General features: G+C 36.6%; 2 protein-coding genes across 3 annotated transcripts in view; both read right to left on the reverse strand.

Annotated features, from left to right (window-relative positions):
- Positions 1-1,969: 1,969 nt before the first annotated feature.
- On the reverse strand, positions 1,970-9,831 carry gjc4a.1 (gap junction protein gamma 4a.1). The gene is made up of 3 exons (XM_079884871.1): positions 9,721-9,831; positions 5,862-7,056; positions 1,970-2,793 (listed from the first exon to the last, which is right to left on the reverse strand). The coding sequence occupies exons 2-3, from the start codon at positions 7,024-7,026 to the stop codon at positions 2,780-2,782; spliced, it is 1,179 nt and encodes a 392-aa protein (XP_079740997.1). The 5' UTR covers positions 7,027-7,056; positions 9,721-9,831; the 3' UTR covers positions 1,970-2,779.
- A 955-nt stretch (positions 9,832-10,786) lies between these two features.
- stk11ip (serine/threonine kinase 11 interacting protein) overlaps positions 10,787-20,876 on the reverse strand; it is an 88,298-nt gene continuing 78,208 nt past the window's right edge. For both annotated transcript variants that reach the window (XM_079883292.1, XM_079883293.1), the window contains 4 exons: positions 17,788-17,872; positions 17,442-17,527; positions 12,146-12,354; positions 10,787-11,999 (listed from right to left, as the gene is read on the reverse strand). In XM_079883292.1, coding sequence (XP_079739418.1) covers positions 11,871-11,999; positions 12,146-12,354; positions 17,442-17,527; positions 17,788-17,872 — 509 coding nt within the window. In that variant the 3' untranslated portion in view covers positions 10,787-11,870. The remainder of the gene's footprint in view (positions 12,000-12,145; positions 12,355-17,441; positions 17,528-17,787; positions 17,873-20,876) is intronic.

Genomic DNA, 20,876 nt, shown 5'->3' on the forward strand with positions numbered 1-20,876 from the left:
TTGGGGGTTCTCCAGGACCAGGGTGAGAAACGCTGCATTAAAGCACAATGGGTTATATAACAGATGCTTTAAAACAAGCTACAAACTACTTGGATAGTCCCATAAAGCATTTTAGGTTTGCTCAAGGGCACAGTGAAAAAGAATGGCTCTACAATAATTCAATAGAGTAAGACCTTTGACCTACCAGGCCAGATTTTTTGCATACAATTGTAATATTTTGATTATAATAAAAATGATAACTGGTAAAGTTAAGAAACTAAGGACACATTCATTTTATAGAGGCATTAAACAGTGTCATGCATCACTGATTTGGATTTTATGGCTATAATCTCAACCTGGCAAAATGCAGATCAATTAATACAGAATAACGGGTATTTCTAAGCCTCTGATATTTATTAATTTAGCAGAAGTGCAAAGTGACTTACACATTAAGGAAAACAGAATTGATCAAACAGTAAAAAAGAGCCTTCATCTCATTTGTGCACATAATTTCAAACATTTTGTCAAAATACTATTAATTTAGTATTGTAAAACTAAATAAAAGGTCTAAAACTTTCAGTTAAAGGGAGTTACCCAAAAAATAAAATCCTGTTATCATTTGCTCATGTTGTCCCAAACATTAAACAAATTTCTTTCTTTTGCTGAACACAAAATATATTTAGAAGAATATGGCTAACCAAACACTTGATGGGCCCCATTTAAGTCAATGGGGTTGACTTCCAATGGGGTTTTCCATAGTATGAAAAAAATATACAGTACCAGTCAAAAGTTTGGAAACATTACTATTTTTAATGTTTCTGAAAGAAGTCTCTTATGCTCATCAAGCCTGCAGTTAAAAAACAAAAACAAAAACAAAACAAACAAAAAAACAGTAATATTATGAAATATTATTACAATTTAAAATAATGGTTCTCTTTATTAATATACTTTAAAATGTAATTTATTTTTGTGATGCAAAGCTGAATTTTCATCAGCAAGTACTCCAGTCGTTGGTGTCTTATGATCCTTCAGAAATCATTCTAATATGCTGATTTATGATCAATGTTGGAAACAGTTGTGCTGCTTAATATTTTTTTTATAACCTGAGATACTTTTTTCAGGATTATTTGATGAATAAAAAGTTAAAAAGAACTGTATTTATTTAGAATAGAAATCTTTTGTAACAATATACACTACCGTTCAAAAGTTTGGGAACAATAACTATTTTTTTAAAAAGAAATTAGTACTTTAATTCAACAAGGATGCGTTAAATTGATAAAAGGTGATGGTAACGATTTATATTGTTAGAAATGTTTTTATTTTGAATAAATGCTGTTTTTATGAATAAATGCTGTTAACGTTTTACTCATCAATGAATCCTGAAAAAAATATTCCAAAAAAATATATTAAACAGCACAACTGTTTCCATCATTGATAATAACTGAGTATCAAATCATCATATTAGAATGATTTCTGAAGGATCATAAGACACCACAGACTGGAGTACTTGCTGATGAAAATTCAGCTTTGCATCACAAAAATAAATTACATTTTAAAATATATTAAAAAAGAGAACCATTATTTTAAATTGTAATAATATTTCATAATATTATTGTTTTTTTTGTTTTTTGTTTGTTTGTTTTGTTTTAACTGCAGGCTTGATGAGCATAAGAGACCTCTTTCAAAAACATTAAAAATAGTAATGTTTCCAAACTTTTGACTGGTACTGTATATATATACATTCTTTAAAATAATCGTCCTTCATGTTCAGCAAAAGAAAGAAATTCAAACAGGTCTGTAACAACTTGAGGGTGAGTAAATTATATCATTTTCATTTAGGGTTAAACTATCCCTTTAAATATTACTTGGATCACCAACAAATCAAAAGTGAGCATCTATATCATGTCATTGCAAAATCTGAAGTCCAGTTTAAAAATAAAATCCAATGTAAAACACAGACACTGTACCAAAAGTAAAGTAACACCATGTTGCATACTCGCACCACACATTTTAATTTCTATAATAATACAGAGAATGAAACCTTTTAATACACAATTCAAGCATTTTCCAGGGTCTTTGTAGTTTTGAAATCTGGTCAAATGCACATGTATTGCAATCATGTTATTCATGTGTTCTAAATACAATATCAGTGCTGTTTGAAAGGCACCCTCCCATAACTTAAGACATTTACATACTGGACAATGTTACAAAAATATCAGAACACACAGGCAGACTTTAACCAAAAGCAACATAACCAAACACAAACGCTTATTTTTTTTTATTTTTTATATATTTTTTTTTAAGATATATCTTTCTTTCATTGTAATGATCTGAACAGGAAGACTTTAGTTCAAAACAGGAAGTTTTTGGCTTCAATTTATACCAATGTGCTAAAATGGACAATAACAATCATGAAAATATTCTCAACATTACAGTCAGGGAATGTTTATTTTTCTCGTGTTGTTTTTATAAAACCATGGGAGCAAATAATGCTTGGAAGATAATGGTACAGTAGTGTGCATTTTATGAACTGGTGATTTTCTTGTCATTATATATGGCAGCTATGTTTTAATACTGTAAATAACACTTTTCCTAATATGCAATTAGAGGAGAACACACATAATGTTGTCAATAACTGCTCTCCATTATTTGCATCTCATTCGTTAATTTAGTCCATGCGATGAAGTCAGAAGAACAGGAAAAACACAAAATCTGGTCAACGACTGCCCTCCAAAATGTGCATCTCAGCATGGAGTTGGTTTGTTTTTGATGGAGAGCCAGCTGAATAGGAAAACATGCTTCAAGCACGAGCCTCTTTAAAAACAGAAAAAATAAAAATATACATTTTATTAAATATCCATCAATTATCAAAAAAATAAATAAAATAAAATAAAAAGTAAGAAAAGAAATCACATTAGAACATTTTCTGAAGCAATGTTTGATGACATGCACTCCATATTTGACTAGAAATAATTATCCATATCTTATGTACAGGGTTTGAAATGACCTTTTTGGCTACTAAATTGAGTTACTGCACATTCAGAACTTCTATCCAAAACAAAAATATCAGAAATCACAGATTTAAATATTTTTATTATAAAATCTGATTATGAATTACTGAATCACATCAGTTTTATGACAGTCAATCACTGTTTGTGTAAACCATACAAATGAAAGAGTGAATTCAACCCGTTGAAAAATTCTGCAAATTCTATTATAAAACATTTATTTAGTTTTAAACTCCAAATATAGCAAATTTCAAAATTATGTTAAAAATTAGCCACAGTGTGCAAATTCATAAAGTGATCAACCGTTTCCTCACAAAAGTAAGCTTACTGAATTCAGTGTATTGAAGCCTCTCCACTATTGACATCCATTTAAAGAAACACCACACTCCCAACACTCTCAGAAAAAAAGGTACAAAAGCTGTCACTGGGACAGAACCCTTCAAAAGGGTTCTAATATGTACCATTTAGGTACTAATATGTACACGTTTGGTACCAATATGTACCTTTGAGGGACTTAAATGCACTCTTTAGGTACAAAGGTATACCTTTTGAAAAGGTACAGCCATGTGACAGCTTTTTTACCTTTTTTTCTGAGAGTGAAGGTGTCTGATAATGAGTGAAATTCATACCCCAAAATATCATGTCCTAATGACAAAATTATACCCCAGCATATAATTTCATGATGATAAAATTCCCATGAACTTCACGTCTACAAATGTTTTAAAGCTTTGGGTTTACTGGGAGCGTTGCAATGGCATCTGTATAGTGATGCGTAAAAGTCTTGGATATGTGGCATTTAATCAGACATCTAGGGAGTAAGAACAGGTTGAAAAAAATTGGGTGGGGGTGGAGTGTCACACACTGGATGAGAAGCGAAGCGCTGCTTAGCACCACGTTTAAAATTCCAACAAATTGTTTTCTATGAATGCACGCACACCGGCAGTGCCACACGTGTCCGCAGTGCAGCGCTACGACTTAGGAGGCTGTTCAAAATCCTGCCACGACACAGAGCACCACTAACATTTTTTCATTCAATTACATTATATATTTGTCCAAAACCACCATTAATGTACATAGGCTACTGACTTCACTCTGTACTGCAAGATACATTTAGTTTTACATTCATACAGCTTGAACAAAGTCTAAACATACAATAGGGGGAAAAAGTATAATAAACGTAGCCCCTTATAATCTTTCATTTTGGCATTTTTTGCCCTTTTTTTATTACACTAACCTCAGTGCGATAGCATATGTAACTGCTGCCTGTCGTGGTAACATTCACTGTCGTGTGCTGCCACCTACTGGAGGTACCAGGTCATAAGACACTTCAGTTGACTTCAATAGCATGGAGTAGCTCAGGGATGGGCAAAGTCGGTCCTGGAGTGCCGCTGTCCTGCAGAGTTTAGCTCCAACCCTGATATAAAAAAAAACCTCACCTGTCTGTAGCCTTAGTAATCCTAAATACATTGATTAGCTTGTTCAGGCATGTTTGATTAGGGTTGGAGCTGAACTCTGCAGGAGAGAGGTACTCCAGGACTGACATTGCCCATCCCTAGTGTAGCATAACGATAAAGAAAAAGGACAATGAAAAACTCAAAGAAGTTAGGAAATACCCTGACTTATATGCCACGAACCACAGATTCTTTAAAGACAAAAACAGAAATCAGCTGCGTGGAGGAAGATTGCTGTTGTTACCGGATTTTTAGGTGAGATTCCCAATTAATTCAGTAATTCAGTATAATGTTCAGTGACTGAGGTTAGCAACGATTGTATTTAATTGCAACTAGCCTACAATCATAACATAACATACAGTACAGACATTACCTTAATTCTGTCGACAACTCTCGGAGAGATTGGCATGGTAATGGATATGACAATGTTAATGTATTTGGTCTTGGCAGAATAGATCTGCTACGCCAAGACATATTAATTTTTGTATTTCTTTTAAGAGCCATGAGACCGCATGTTTTTAATATCCATGTGTGCCTGGGCTACCTTGCCGAATGTCTTCACAGTAGTGGCCTGTGACTATGTGTGCTTGGGCTACCATGCCGAATGGCTTAACTCTAGAAACGCGCCCTGTATGTTCTCATTAACAATAGATATACATTGCAAGCTGATAGAGATAAAAATCCAACAATCACCTGAGCAAGTATCATAATTAAATCATTTGATGTATCATTGACATAACCTAATTGATAAGTGAAAAGCTGTTGAGATGATATAGAAAGACAGTGTGCTCTGATGCTGCATCAAATCAACTACACACGTCAGCATAGCTAATGAAAACATTGGCTCAACAGCTCTTTGGCCGCTGATGCAACAGCAACCAATAAGCTGCGCTATGTAGATGACGATGCAAAGCTACCAAATGAGTTAAGGACCTATCAGCCTGCTCCATCAAGAGTTTCATGCCAGAACTGGGTGTTATCATAATGTCCTTAAACATAACAATATTGTTGACCACAAACGGACAATAGAATGTGCACGTCCACTTTGCGATACCTCGTCCTACATGCAACGCTACGTTGCGCTTCTCCTCCGGTGAGCGACCGCCTTAATGGTGTAGATACATTAGCGATATTTCAGCATACATTTGTGGGCAAAAAAAGGTCCACTGTCAATAGTGTAATGAACTCTAAAGCTAAATCTATGTGGGAAACCTTTTTGCCCTCACGCAAAAAAAAAAAAAAAAAAAAAAATTAATGGAATTTTGCTCACAAGATTTTACAGAGCAACGGTAAATGTGACCCCACCATAATGAGTTCAAAACATTGCACACCATGGTTGATTTTTACCCACATTTGGTGAGTTAGTTGGAGTTCATTTAAAAGAAAATTTATGTGGAAGAATGAAGTGTAGCCCAAAACAAACCTTTCTCCTCAGCGCTGACATAGCCCTCCTGTGCTTGGTTAAGTCGGTTTTGCTCAACTGCAATGCTGTTAGTGTCTGGACCGCTGCTATGTGAAGGCCCTACTTCCTCAGAGTGGTATGCCTTGTCCAGATGTTGCTGTGCCATTTTCAGGTGTCTCCGTAGACGGTCTAGATCACGACTAGTGTTGTCATCACCCAGTGACTCCCGTCCTGAGTCTCCCAGGAACTCAGCCTTTAGCTTGCCAGAAGAATCCTTTTTCAGGGCAGCCTGATATCCCGGTGGGGCATTGGTAAGGCGATGACAGATGGTGGATGTTGATGGCCTATGTACGGGGAACCTCCGAGTCGATCGACTGCGGAGACCGTCCCTTATGCCACCAATTCCCAGATGAAGGATTTCCAGCACAGTCAGCACAAGGCAGAGAATACTGACAACATACATGATGATCAGGAAGATTGTCTTTTCAGTGGGACGTGAGACAAAGCAGTCCACCGTGTGTGGGCAAGGGCTCCGAGTGCAAATGTATGATGGTGCCACTTCAAAACCATACAGAACATACTGGCCAAAAAGGAAGGCGATCTCAAAGGCAACACGAGAGACTAATTGTAAGACATATACTTTCATAAGACCGTCTCTCTTGATGCGACGACGACCATCATGCTTCGTAGCTGGAATGTCGGATTCAGCAGCAGACTTGGCTGTAGATACCGCTTTACTATCCTTCTCAGATGGCTCAATCTCCTCCAAGATCATGGGAACTTCCTCACCCATCTGGTCAGCCTCGTCATAGTCATGGCTCACTCCACGATGAACCATAGACAGCAGTTTGCGTTTATGTGGTCGGTATTCGTCATCAGCCATTCGAGCAATTTTGTGCATGGCAAAGCCGAGGTACATAATGGATGGTGTGGTGATCATAATAATTTGAAAAACCCAGAATCGAACGTGTGATAGAGGGGCAAAAGCATCATAGCATACATTATCACAACCGGGCTGTAAAGTGTTGCACACAAACTTGCTCTGTTCATCATGATAGATGGTCTCACCACCCACCACTGTCAGGACAATTCGGAAGATGATGAGGAGAGTGAGCCAGATCTTTCCCACAAAAGTGGAATGGTTGGAGATCTCATCAAGCAAGCGTGTCAAGAAGCTCCAACTCATGTTGCCACCAACACAGGAGACCTGTCAGATCTGCAGAAGATAGGAGGTAGTAGAATCATAGAGGCATTTAAATTGGGACAACCATTACAGTAAATGGCCTCAGTTGTGGCTAACAGAAGTATCAGAAACAATGTTTTGCAGATGACATGAAATAAAAGTCCAGCACAATATGGTGAACATGTTTGAGTAAAAAAAACCTTTGAGATTTAATGCAATAACCAATGCATGTTATTAATTGCATTTGTTTAATTACATTACATTATTGGACATAATGAAGTGCTTCATTATGTTATACTTGTTGATGAAATACAAGTCACAGCACCAGCAGGTGTCAGTGTTCAATACATATGCATGCACACACGTTTGTATGACTATCTTTGAGAGGACATTCATTGATATAATGCAATCCCTAAACCCTAACCCTAACCTTAACTTATTCTTAATAAAATTAAAGGCCAAAAGGTCATCATTTTACTCTGTCCTCATTAGGATGGTCTAAAAGACAAACTGATCCTCACAAAGAAAACTATACAAGTTCACACACACACACTCACACTCACACACTCTTAATGGGTTCCTGTTCAGCCTAAGGGAAATACAGCAGTCATCATTTGAAGTAGATCAAAACCTTTCATCCAAGTTATACCTGAATTTTGAACAAAACCCGTTCTTGCCTTAGGACAACTTTGATTAACTTTTTTGATCCACTTTAAATGTTGACTACTGTATAAGTGCCCAATACGCTTAAAAAAAAAAAAAAAAAAAAAAAAAAAAAAAAGAGTTTAAAACACATCAAGTTCTCATAAAAGCACTATTTGTATTCAGAAAAGTTTTGAAAATGCAATGACTCTAAAAATGTCAGGTGGTGTAACCACGTAAAATGTTTGCATTTCCCAAGCATTTTGGAGTTATAGATAAAGATTATTATGAATATAGAACTTTGCCTGAGTGAAACAAGAGCACGGTTGCAAAAAAATCTACCTCTGTCCGGTGTCAAGTTTATACATATTCAGTGCATATATTAATACGAACATCATTTCTAAAAAAACACATTTGTACATATTTTTTTTTCTTTCCATAAAAAGGTTTACAATTACACTAGCCAGAAAATTTGATTCTGAATAAATATTTTGACAGCCCTAAAAAAAAATTATAAATCAAGGCTAACTCATAAAAAGCTATTAATGTATAAAAGTGTTTTTGATCTGTCACATACAGTACAAACAGGAGAAGATAAGATGTCATAATAAAATACATTTCTTAAGAAATATACAGGTAAAAATATTAGATTCTATTTAACTAAATTTAACTGCCAACAGACGGCATAACAGGAACAGACTGAATAACTTGTTGTGAACCTAAGTTTTCTCACCAGATTTTAATAACACACAGCTTGATGTACATAAACATTACATGCGTTTCACTGCAGTACAAGTGAGCCACAGGTTAAGATTTTACATATGATATTAACTGAATATGAAATATTGCCAAAGAAATTAAATGAAAATGACATATAATAATAATAATAATAATAATAATATGACAGTATTTCAAACATGGGAAAATCATTAAATTCATGTTAGTCATGTCCTGTAAATGTAAATGGGCTGAATAGCTTCTCTTGCCTGCCAACATCAGCGACCTCACCCAATTGGAGCTTCAAAGCAAAGGACAAGTCATGGCAGGTCACTATCTGACATAAAGAACCATGACTGAGGTTCTGTGGTCAAGATATAGCTAGATAATATGTTGTGAAAGTTATGTACTCAGACAATTCCAATTTTAAATCCACTATTTAACCAGTGAAGTCACAGAGTGCTGCTGATATAGAGGTGTGTATAGCATAATCCAATGATCAATGATGATTCAGTTTTTCTGTAGACTTGTGGCACAGATTTAAAAAAACAGCAGCTACATTGCTGCAGTACTCTCATAACTGACTATCGCTCATGGCAGACTTTTCAGAAAAGACTATCATAACACCCCCCCCAAAATATAAAGACTTTAATCTCAGCTGAGGTATGATCATTGATAGATGTCTGACTATTCTAACTTGAAGTAAAATGTGTGAATTAATAAAACCTTTAGAGTACTGACACTCTAACACATGTGAAAGGGTATTGGAAAACACTTCCAAAATGTATTAAAAAGTGACAAGTAATAGCCTATTGCCCATGGTGACTTAATTTCTAAAGGAGGCTAAAATTATAACATTACGTATAAGCAATATTCAGACATACAGACCAGATGTTTAAAAAACGCAAAAAAAAATATAGCTAATTGATAAAAACAATGAAAAACTAAGTTACTAGTAAATACTGTAACTACAGATTATTGTATAATAATAATAATAGTAATACACATTTTATCGTTTGTTGGAGTTTACCTAGCCATGCATTCAGAACATTGTTCATGTCTAAACTATAAGAATGTTATAATTAATATAATAAACACCTATTAAATTCGCTGTTTCATGTGCCAATGTTATAATAATAATAATATTTAAAAAAATCCACAATCGGAATTTACCGCGTATAATCAACCTGAGATGGTCAAACTTTCTTTTAAGTTTTAAACGCGGCAACTTTGTATCAATGAAATTAATTCTAAACGCTCAAAAGTCACATGCTGCCCCCGTAAATGCGCAGCTCCATTAAACTTTAAACAAGGTAAGAAACAAAAACATTAACATACCTTCGTCTATCAAGTGATTAGTAGGCTATCCTGTCCTCAGCTGTTGGACAATGCTTGTGAAACCCATATCACGTGAACATCCATCCAAAGCAGTTTTCACCTCCTCTGACTACACCCACACTTAATTAGGCCTTTAAATCTGAAACCTGAGCTTATTTGTTTCCCGACAAAAACCCCTCCAGTCTCCACTGTAAAATAATAATTATAATAAACATACAATTCGTAAGCATTTGGGCAAAATTTGTGAACTGGCCACATGGAAGTTGAATTGAAATGAGAGGAAGGGGAATTTATTAAAGTGTTGTCACTATAAAATAAAGTTATTAAAAATAATGAAATGTATGAAATACATAATAAATTATGTAGCATCATTTCTGTCTGATGTAGCTATTTGCCTCTGTCTCTCTTTGTTTCTCTGTCTATATCCTGAACAGTTTGTCTTGATGAACATTATTTTTCTAGTTAAAATTATACGTTTAATTCTACTTCCTTTAATTCAAATTCACAATGCAATTCTGTATCTTGTTTGCTACCTCAATTCAAATTTCAGAATTTCACTGGAATTTAAAAGACATTCTCATTTAGGGCACACAACCTTGTCATATATCAGCATCCAATAAAAGCAATACCAAAATATAATAGCCAGATATAACTTACATAGGCTATAATATTCACGATTTTTGTCCCTTTCCTTTCCTAAATACATTATTTCAAAAGACGCAGGTAGAGGCATTCCTTTCCTGCAAATGTAGTACATCACAAACAATTGCTTAACATTAAACACATGGGCTTGACATGTCTATGCAAGTTTTACACTAAATGTTTGAATGTTCTTATATGAACCAGAGAACAAACTCAATTATTTCTGTGCAGCAGTTTCTACATAAAATATGTCTGCTGAATGAAACTCATAAAGGACTAAAGAAAGATGGTGGGTAAGGGAGTGCAATAATTACTGTACAACTAATGTATGTGTCATAACATAAAATACTTACCTATATTATAAAATATGTACAATACTTAGGAACGTGAAGTTGGCAAACAAATTTTTACCAACTAATGTGCAACAATCAATTTTCATTTCTTTATTTCTCTGCCATTGATAGGACATAATGAAAAGATGTATAAGATTTGAATTCTTTATTATGTTTACAAAAATAAAAGTTATCATGTTTCCTTATTGGAGACCAGTACAAAGATAAATAAATACACATTAAATACATTTTAAATTGACTGACAGTATGCTTTCAACTTTGTTAACAACAATGTGCCATTTCACTATTATTTTAGACCAATTATAAAGAAATAAGAACATCTGAATGACACAAATGACATGGTACAAAACTGCATGTGGTTATATTAAATATTCTCTTCAGGCTCTTCACAGCCATTGAGGTTTCCTTTCCTGTGACCATTACGTTTTTAAAGTGTAGTCACTAGCTCTCTTTTTACATGCTCTATAGAAGTGCTGGAATAGAATATTTTGTAACTTGGCGAAAAAAAACAACAACAATTGTTAAACTTTACATTTATGAGATACATGTATGCCGGTTTCCTTATAAAACAAATCAACACAAAAAATACTGCAAGTGCTAGTTCACAGAAAATGAATGTGTACACATTTACAGTTAAGAAACTTCTTCAACAGAAAGTTTCAAAGAGTAAGATGGTATTTAGTTCAGCAACATGTCTTAACAACTACCATTGAAGTAACACCACGAACACTCAAGTAAAGCTGTTATTATCCTGTGACCTGCATAACCCAATTATGAACCTTTCTGAGAGCACAATGAAAGGCTTTTCACCCTGAAAAACAAACACCCCTTCAATTCCATATTCAAACATCTACAAAATTCAAAACAAATCAACTTAATGCATGCATAGTTGTGTATTATAAGGTATGTTGGAGTTTTGTTGTACAAAGTCAAAAAGACACGCAGAATTGCAGCATTGTTACTGCACAATTTGCACAAAGACATTAGCACAACCAAGAGAAGTTAAAAAGGGAATTTGTGGGGGTAATTTGGAGACAAAAAGACAAACAGTCAACATTTACACAAAGACAGTAATACAGATTAAAAGCAGGTAGATTGAGGCAGGAATCTTCATTTTGTAAGGTATGTGCTTTTCTTTAACACTGTGGCTAGAGGTTACTGCTTGATAGTAGCCAGTTTGACGCCAAACATTTTTTCCCACTGCTTTGTGATCCAGTCTACCAGGTCTTGTACCAGCTCTTCATCTTCAGCATGTAAAGACCATGTCTTTTCTTTCTTGGCCATCTGTGAAAAAAATAAAACAAGCAACAAAAACCTCCATTTATTCTATCCATATAGTAGCCATATTGTTTAATGGTTTCATACTTTAGAGAATTGCTCTTAAGTTCTATGTGGTTTAAGTGAGAACATGTAAAGATGCACACACACACCTCATCATAAAGTTTTAGGTCCACCTGGCATGGATTGGATGAGAACAGATGAACGGAACTAAGGCAACTGATTGGCTGAGTTTCCTGAACAGTCACCTTCCCACTGCTCATTTGGCCCTCAGGTTGACTCTTGCTCCATTGGTGGTCTTCATCAAGGAGAAAAAGCATTTCTTTGGTGGCAAGTACACTCACAGACTCCAAAGAGCCATCTAAGAAAACAGAAAGACCAACCTTGTAAAATACTTTTGTCCCAGCAAGAAACCCTTTCCCCGCCTTTTTGAGACACCAACAGTTATTTAAAGCTGGAGTATGGAAGATTTGGCCCACTAGTGGTTGAGGCATAACACTGAAGTGTTGTCTTCAAAATTTATTGGAAGAACACTGTTTTGGTTATTATGTGAGCTGGGCTTCACCTTTTCAGTGTGGATGTCATTAATGATGTAAAAATGCATGGCCTCCAAAGAGAAAAGACAACTTAAAATGAGTAGGTACCTGCCTTTGTTGTTTTAAATCATTGAAAATAACTGATTTAAAATGAATAACATTACAAAAGTTAGGCAACAATGAATGAATGAATGAATGAGTGAATGAGGCATTTATATAGTGCTTTTCATTTGTACTACAAGGGGTGGGTGATATCTCGATATTTAAAATATATCGAGATATTTTTGAAATACGATATGGATTTTGACATATCGTATATATCGATATATTGTTTATATTTAAAGTCCCCATGAAATCAAAATTGACCCTATTTACTTTGTTAGCTCATATTACTAGTCTTGTGGTGAACAATTAATCCGTGCAAGTAACTAAAAAAAAATAAAAAAAATTTACCATGGTAATCTTTAATCAAAATCTGAAAAGTTACTTCCGGTCTGGAATGGCGTCTTTTTCTGATGACGTAGGTTTGACGGGCTTGGTTTGAAAACGCTTAACTACTCCCCTCAAACCGTTAGTCTGCTATGAGCGAGAGATTGAGAGGAGGTGCGCTAAGTAAAACCCTGCCCTCTGTTCAATATTCCGTTTCACTTGGAAATACGTCATAACACTGGAGAAAAGTCGTTTGCAACTTCCGGTTCACGGGGACTTTAATTCTGATTTCGCCACTTTGCTTGTTTGCCTTCTCTGTGCTGTGTGCTCGCCCCCGCCTCCTTGCTTTTGTTCCCCCTCCCCTCACATGTTGTCTCATTCAACATGGCAGCGCCCGCAACCAGCCCGGAGGCTACAGAACCAGGGGGGTAATCGAGCGCTCGATTTCCGCACCACCCCCGGGAGCCGCCATTGGCTAACAAGCCTTCACCTGCTGTTAGCATCCCATTGACTCCCATTCATTTTGGTATCACTTTGACAGCGAATAACTTTACATCTGAGGCGTTTAAAGACTCCATTTGTCCATTGTTTATTTCTAAAGAAACACGACAATGTATAAAAGGCTCCATTACCTTGTATCTTACGTTATGGCCCCGTAGAAGCAGTTTTTGTAAAAGTAGGCTAACGATTGCGTCATAACCACGCGACTCTCTGGAAATTACCGTAGAGACAGGAAGAGAAGCTCGCAGTCAATCGGGGGGACGTGGAGGCATAAAGTCCGATGAAGTCAAGGGAGAAGCCCATAGAGAGTCATGACGTTGCTCCTGCTCCTAGCTCATGGACAGCTCCTACTCACACTCTCCATCTCTGTTAGATTCGGAAGGGAATGATTCAGATTTCTCTTGGCACAGCTACTAGAAAACTTACAACTGTCAGGCAGACTGCTCACGTCACATCCACGTCGTCAAGCTCAGTTTGAGTCTGCGCAGTTCGCTCAGCCATCAGGAAGTGAGGGCTTCTAATTTGCTTCACTTCTCTCTGTTGAAACCTATGGGGTCGCTGTGTCCAGTTTATATACTGTCTATGTACAGAACTCGTCTAAAAAAAAAAAAAAGGACAACTGGCTCCATTATATGGAGATTAGGGGTGTAACGATACATGTATTCGTATTGAACCGTTCGGTACGAGGCTTTAGGTTCGGTTTTCGGTACGCATTTTTCCTGCCGACCAAAATTTAGTTATTTCAAATGTAGGCACGTTGCGTGTGGCAAGCGCGCTCATAATGTTAGAGACGCCGGCGCAACCACAACATTGCCCAACATCAAATGGCAAACGTAATGCAAGCGGAACGAAACTACTCGTTATTGTGTGGTTGAAGGACCGTTTATCAGTTTGGACCAGTGCAGCGCGAGCCGATCGTGATCATGCAACACTGTTACTACACAGCGCTAAGAGATCCAGTAAAGAAAGCATTTGAATTCGCCACAAAATTAATAACATCGCTGCGAGATCTAGTGAGAAACATTCACATTTCTCCGTTATTAACAGATCAAACAGCGCTGACGTGGAAACCAGGAGAAACATTGTGCCATGAATGAACTATCCAGTGTCCACAGATCTTTACCCAACCGTTCAATCACAGTGGAGGAGGGGCAGGACTAATACCACAACGACCAACCAACCGCCACATTCTGCTTGTACAACGTCCACAGATGACATCAACAAAGCATAATAACGGAACAAAATATGTGTGAAATGAGATACTAGTAACACTTTTGCGGATATTCCGTATCATAATAAGCAAAGTGTCTCAACTGAAAAAAACACAACGCTGCCAAAATGCTCTCAAGCGCCCACAGCAATGCGTTTTCAGCAGAGCGCCTAGCATTTTCAGCTGGCTAAAAACGCTTTGGTGGACACACGGCCTTAATAAAGAAATCTTTGCATGAGCTCTGCAATTTGGCACTCTAGTTAAGTCATTTCACATTTATTTATACAGCACTTTATATAACAAGCTTTAAAGCAAGCAGCTGTACACGCTTAAACATGAAAAAAAGTCAGTCAGTCTCTTTCAGTCAGAATTACAACTTCAGTTTCTACTATAAAGCAGGTCTCAGGTGTTTTCAGGTTTTTACGTGCGTACATCTGACCTCGACTGACCTGAACTCCAAACGGACTTTGTTTTGGCCTAATTTTGTTTGAAATTATGTTTGAGATTTCGTTTGTATAGTACATCATCAGGGCCTTAACACGTGGCACTGTAATAGCTGGACCTTCTTCTCTTTTTTCACGGATGTAACATTACCAAGCAATGACGAATGACGTGAAACTGACATTTCCTGATCGCTCAAATAATAAATCATTATTATAACAAAGCTCACCATTGTGAATCAGGGTAATGCAAGAGTCCCAAATGACGCACTAAACACTATACACTCACCCTTCCTCTGCACCATGTACTCAACCATATAGTGTATGAATTTTATAAGGTTATTTTGTCATTCAACATTGGATTCTAACAGCCCCTGCCCATCCGCTATGTAATTAAAGCTGTAACATTTGAGTGCATGCATTGTCCAATATGACATTTTTTTGTGTGAACACACTCCTCACACTATACTACTAAATGACATAGAATTGTGCACAAGTACACAAATTGGTACTAAGGATTTTTTTTGTACTTGCTCAGTTCCATGAATTTTTGATTTTTAAAGAACTGTAACTGTCATATGTGAATCACATTTGAAATGGAACTGCATGAGCAACAAACAGACCATAAATTCCCTGAAGGTGAACATCACACCCATCTCAAGCTTTATTAAGTCTAATAATCTCTAATTCTATATTAATGTATTAGATATAAATCATTCTTTGAGTCTACAACTCAAACAACATTGTCGTGCAAATGAACGGCCAGAACGCATTAAAAGTTTTCTGTTTTCAGTTAAAACGGTGTCATGTAAGTGGCCCCTAAGTTAATAAATAATCATCTTTGCAACGGAAGTGAATCAATCAAAAAATAAATAAAAAAATAATAATAAATTGTACTTGCTCAGTTCCATGAATTTGTGAACAAAAAAATCTTCCATATTGCAACTTTAAATATAGATATACTGTAATGGCAATCTTCAAGAAACAGTGAGAAATCATTTTTAAGATAAATACATGCACATCAGATGCATTTTACAAACAAAAGTACAGGCACAAAAGACAGCACAATTCCGTTCACTGACCACCTACAGAGATAAAATAAGAATATCTTGCAGGGAAGGAAACAAAAAGTCTGTTTATGATATCAGCTGTACTTTGTTTATTCATTCAAATGTTATGTGTATGTTAGTGTTAATGAGCATTTTGGCATGTGCACACAACTTAAATCACAAATGACTATGTGAAACAATCTGTGCGTTGGAGAAAAAGAGGGCATGAGTGATGTTACTTTATGTTCCTGTCTTTTTAAAATCACTGTCAGATTGTTGGGTGGGTTTGGTCACAACAGCTGAATGCTTATCACACCACAAGTCAAGCCTGCTGCGAGCCCTTCTGATAGGGGGGTTCTGGAGGAGAGTCAGGCTGCCAGCAGGGGGCTGGGGCTCTTGAAAGCTGAACCAGCCGCTCACAGTTGGATCACTCTCTCAAGAAGAATGAGATAAATCTGTTTTCTGTGACTCTCCGTTTTTCCATCAAGACCTCAGAGTTTAGTTCCAAGGATAACAGCAGGACCCTAACAAAAGCAAGTGCTGATACAAATACCTTTGTGTCCTAGTGTTAACCTGGGCAGCACTATTTCCCACAGTGATCTGATGAAAGTGTGTACTATGAATCATTAAAGAACTGTAACTGTCATGTGTGAATCACATTTTAAATGGAACTGAAGGGGCACGTGCAACAAACAGACTATACTTTCCCTGAAGGTGAACATCACACCCATCTCAAGCTTTATTTAGTCTAATAATCTCTAATTCTGTATTAATGTATTAGATATAAATCATTCTTTGAGTCTACAACTCAATGTTGTCGTGCAAATGAACGGCCAGAACGCATTAAAAGTTTTCTGTTTTCATTTAAAATGGTGTCGTGTAAGCGGCTCCTAAGTTAATAAATAATGATCTTTGCAACTGAAGTGAATCAATCAAAAACTAACTTTAGCTAGACAATAACTTTATTCTAGAGCTGCTGTAAAGCCAAAACAATCTCAGTTACTTTAATTTCCTATTATCACTGTAAAGCTGCTTTGAAACAATCTTTATTGTTAAAAGTGCTATATAAATGAAGGTGACTTGACTTGACAACAACATGTTCAGCTACCCTGACCATTTGTAGCTCTTTCCTGTTACGGGCAAGTCATCACATGCCGTAGTCACCATAATTCCTTATCTCATTCGTCATACTTTTCTTGTTGCTGGCTCTAGCAACACAAACATTTTTGGGTGAAGCAGGTAAAAGCTTGCATTTCTCCATCTTGGAGAACATAAACAATCACCTTGCTGAAGAAATGCCAAGAGGTACCGGAAAGGAGGATGGCTGTCTTCTTTATCACATGGCAGGGCGTCCTCACAGACTAGATGCCTAAAGGACAGACAGATCAGGATTTAAAATCTGTTAACAAATGATTAATGAGATAATATGCATACCTTGTGGCAATTAACAATAAAAAAATAATAATTCAACCGTGTGCAATTGAGAGGGTCTTCTTGATTGCCATTGATTGTGCATAAATGCTGGGCTTTGGGTAAGATAGGCAGACACAAAAAATTAAATGCCTGAGGCAGAGATAAAAAGAGAAGGAGTTGGAGAGCAAAAAATGCCTGCCTGTTTGCACTGCATACCAGAGGTGGTGCTGTGGGTTGAGCCGGGTGGTAGAGATTCCCTTCAGCTTGCTGTCGGACTTTGGGGCCAATTCCCTTGCAATTTCTGCATGAAAAAAGTGCTGTAGTTAGGAAGAATATCTGCAAAATTCTTCACACACTCTAAACTCAAAATGAAAGAGTCAGTGTTTAAAATAGCTTTTATCACATTATGTTCACATAATAAATACTTTACCTTATAATAGGTTGAACGCACTTTGAAATCAAAAGTGAGGCAACAAAAAAATGGTGTCAGTAAACCAACTTCATGGTAAAATAAAGCTGCAAGCAGAATTTATATGAGCACCAACATTTTGATAAAAAAACAAACAAACTGAAAATATAATTTGTTGATTTGTTTGATGATTTCAGTCAAAGTCGTTTAAAGGCCTTAAAAAGAATGAATTACTTACCAACTGCTTATGCTGTAACTTTTGACCAACAATACAAAGAGTGCTGATACAAAATTGATATTGTAAGGACATGATATATTTTGTAGGGATGTCCCGATCAGGTTTTTTTGCCCTCGAGTCCGAGTCCGAGTCATTTGATTTTGAGTATCTGCCGATACCGAGTCCCGATCCGATACTTAATACATAAAAAAAAGAATAAAGAAGAGCGAAAAAACAGATCCAGGATGTTCCTTATTTTTTATTTAATTCACCTTATTTTAACATTCAACAACTCTGTTAACAAACAGAGCACTTCTGTGAGGTAGCTTGAACAATCAAGTAATACATAAATTATTCACTTTTGGACTTTAGTGCAACAGTAAATATAAAAAAGTCTAATATATAAACAAATAGCACCTCAACTTAAAATACCCGGCAGGCATGTAAACAAATAAAAAATAAAAGTGCTACAGTGTTTGCAAAGCCAGTAATGTGCTTTTAGGAACTGCACTCCTAACTCTTACGCCGGTTTCACACTGCACTGTTAGCAGAGCGTGCAGTGCGTATTTTTTTTCGCCGCCCATGTTACCAGATTAAACCAGGCTTTAGAGCATTCACACCGCACGCAGAGGCGGCGCGGCAGTGTGTAGTAGCAGAGCAGAAGCAGCAGTGCCGCGATCGTTTCGGCCCCGAGTCTATTTTTGCTGCGCCGCTTTTGCTGAATTAAAGTGACAATACATTGATCATGGCCAAAATACACCGCAGTTTTATCCAAAAAGTGCATTGATGATATCTATTGTGTTTTAAACAGTCAATCAAATGACCAACAGCAATTTAAAAAGAAAACAAATGTCCAAAAACAAACTTGTTGCCATAACAATAAAATCAAAGATGAAACAAAAGTTATATAAATGAAATTATTAATAAAATAAGCTTCTTGACAAGTCTTTTCTCTTAAATGTATTTGAAAACGAAAAAAAGCAATGCCAACTTATCCATTATGGAGTACTCTGTCTGTAGCCTACACAACCCGCGGTTCAGCCGCGCGTGACAAACGCTGCCAGTGTGAAAGCAAAACGCACGTGTCCTGCTCCTGCTCACCATACGCACTGCTCCTGCGCTGCTTACTAACGCGTGCAATGTGAAACCGGCGTAACTCTGTGCCACCGCATAAATATTGATGTGTTAAAAAATAATGAGAATATATATATATCCGAGTCCTGATCGGGAGGTAACGTCCGATTCCGATCGAGTCTGAAAACACGTGATCGGGCCCGATTTCCGATCATGTGATCGGATCGGGACATCCCTAATATTTTGCATTGCAAAACTTTTGCAATATTTCAACTTTTATTTCAGTCCAGACTCCAGAGTTGTAATAATTTTTCACAAGATCTTGTGTTGAGGATGGGAGAGGCGAATGACAGCGTAAAGCCTTCTCCAGCACATCCCAAAGATTCTCAATGGGGTTAAGATTGGGACTCTGTGGTGGTCATTGATGGGAAAGCCTAGTCATTCAGCAAATTCAGGTAGTCAGCTGACCTACAGAACTCATTTTGTTGCTGAACCTAGGACTGACCAAGTGAAGCAACCCCAGATCATAACAATGCATCCACAAGCTTGTACAGTAGGGATTATGCATCGCTTCATGTGCTCCCTTCTTACCCTGATGTGCCCATCACTCTGGAACAGAGTAAATCTGGACTCATCAGACCATATGACCTTTTTGCATTGCTCCAGAGTCCAATCTTTATGTTTCCTTGCAAACTGAACCCTTTTCTACGTTCAGCAAACAAGTGACTTTCTTAAAGGGATACTCCACTTTTTTTGGAAATAGGCTCATTTTACATCTCCCCCAGAGTTAAACAGTTGAGTTTTACCGTTTTCGAATCCATTCAGCCGATCTCCGGGCCTGGGGGTCCCACTTTTAGCATAGCTTAGCATAATGAATTGAACCGGACTAGACCATTAGCATCTCTCTCAAAAAAATGAACAAAGAGTTGCGATATTTTTCCTATTTAAAACTTGACTCTTCTGTAGTTACATTGTGTACTAAGACCAACGGAAAATGTAAAGTTGTGATTTTCTAGGCTGATATGTCTAGGAACTATACTCTCATTCCTGCGTAATAATCAAGAAACTTTGCTGCCGTACAATGGGTGAAGCAGGCGTAATGATATGATGCAGCGCATGCTGCCTGATAATAGGCTACTGAGCTGGGGACTATTATCAGGTGCTGCGTCATATCATTACGCCTGCTGAACTCATGGTACGGCAGCAAAGTTTCTTGATTATTACGCAGGAATGAGAGTATAGTTCCTAGACATATCAGCCTAGAAAATCGCAACTTTTCATTTTTCGTCGGATCTTAGTACACGATGTAACTACAGAAGAGTCAAGTTTTAAATAGGAAAAATATCGAAACTCTTTGTTCATTCTTTGGCCCTTCATCGCTGCTCGCAGCTATATATATATATATATATATATATATATATATATATATATATATATATATATATATATATATATATATATATCTCTTTAATGTATTTTTATCATGTTGAAAAAGTTTGCTGTGAATAAAATAAACCACTTAGGAGGAGTAACTAAAAACATAGTCTGACATATCCAAAAAATCCACATTCAAACCAAAATATCTGACTTCCTGTTGCTCGGAGC

The sequence above is a fragment of the Squalius cephalus genome (assembly GCF_949319135.1).
Source record: "Squalius cephalus genome assembly, chromosome: 10".
Taxonomy (NCBI): domain Eukaryota; kingdom Metazoa; phylum Chordata; class Actinopteri; order Cypriniformes; family Leuciscidae; genus Squalius; species Squalius cephalus.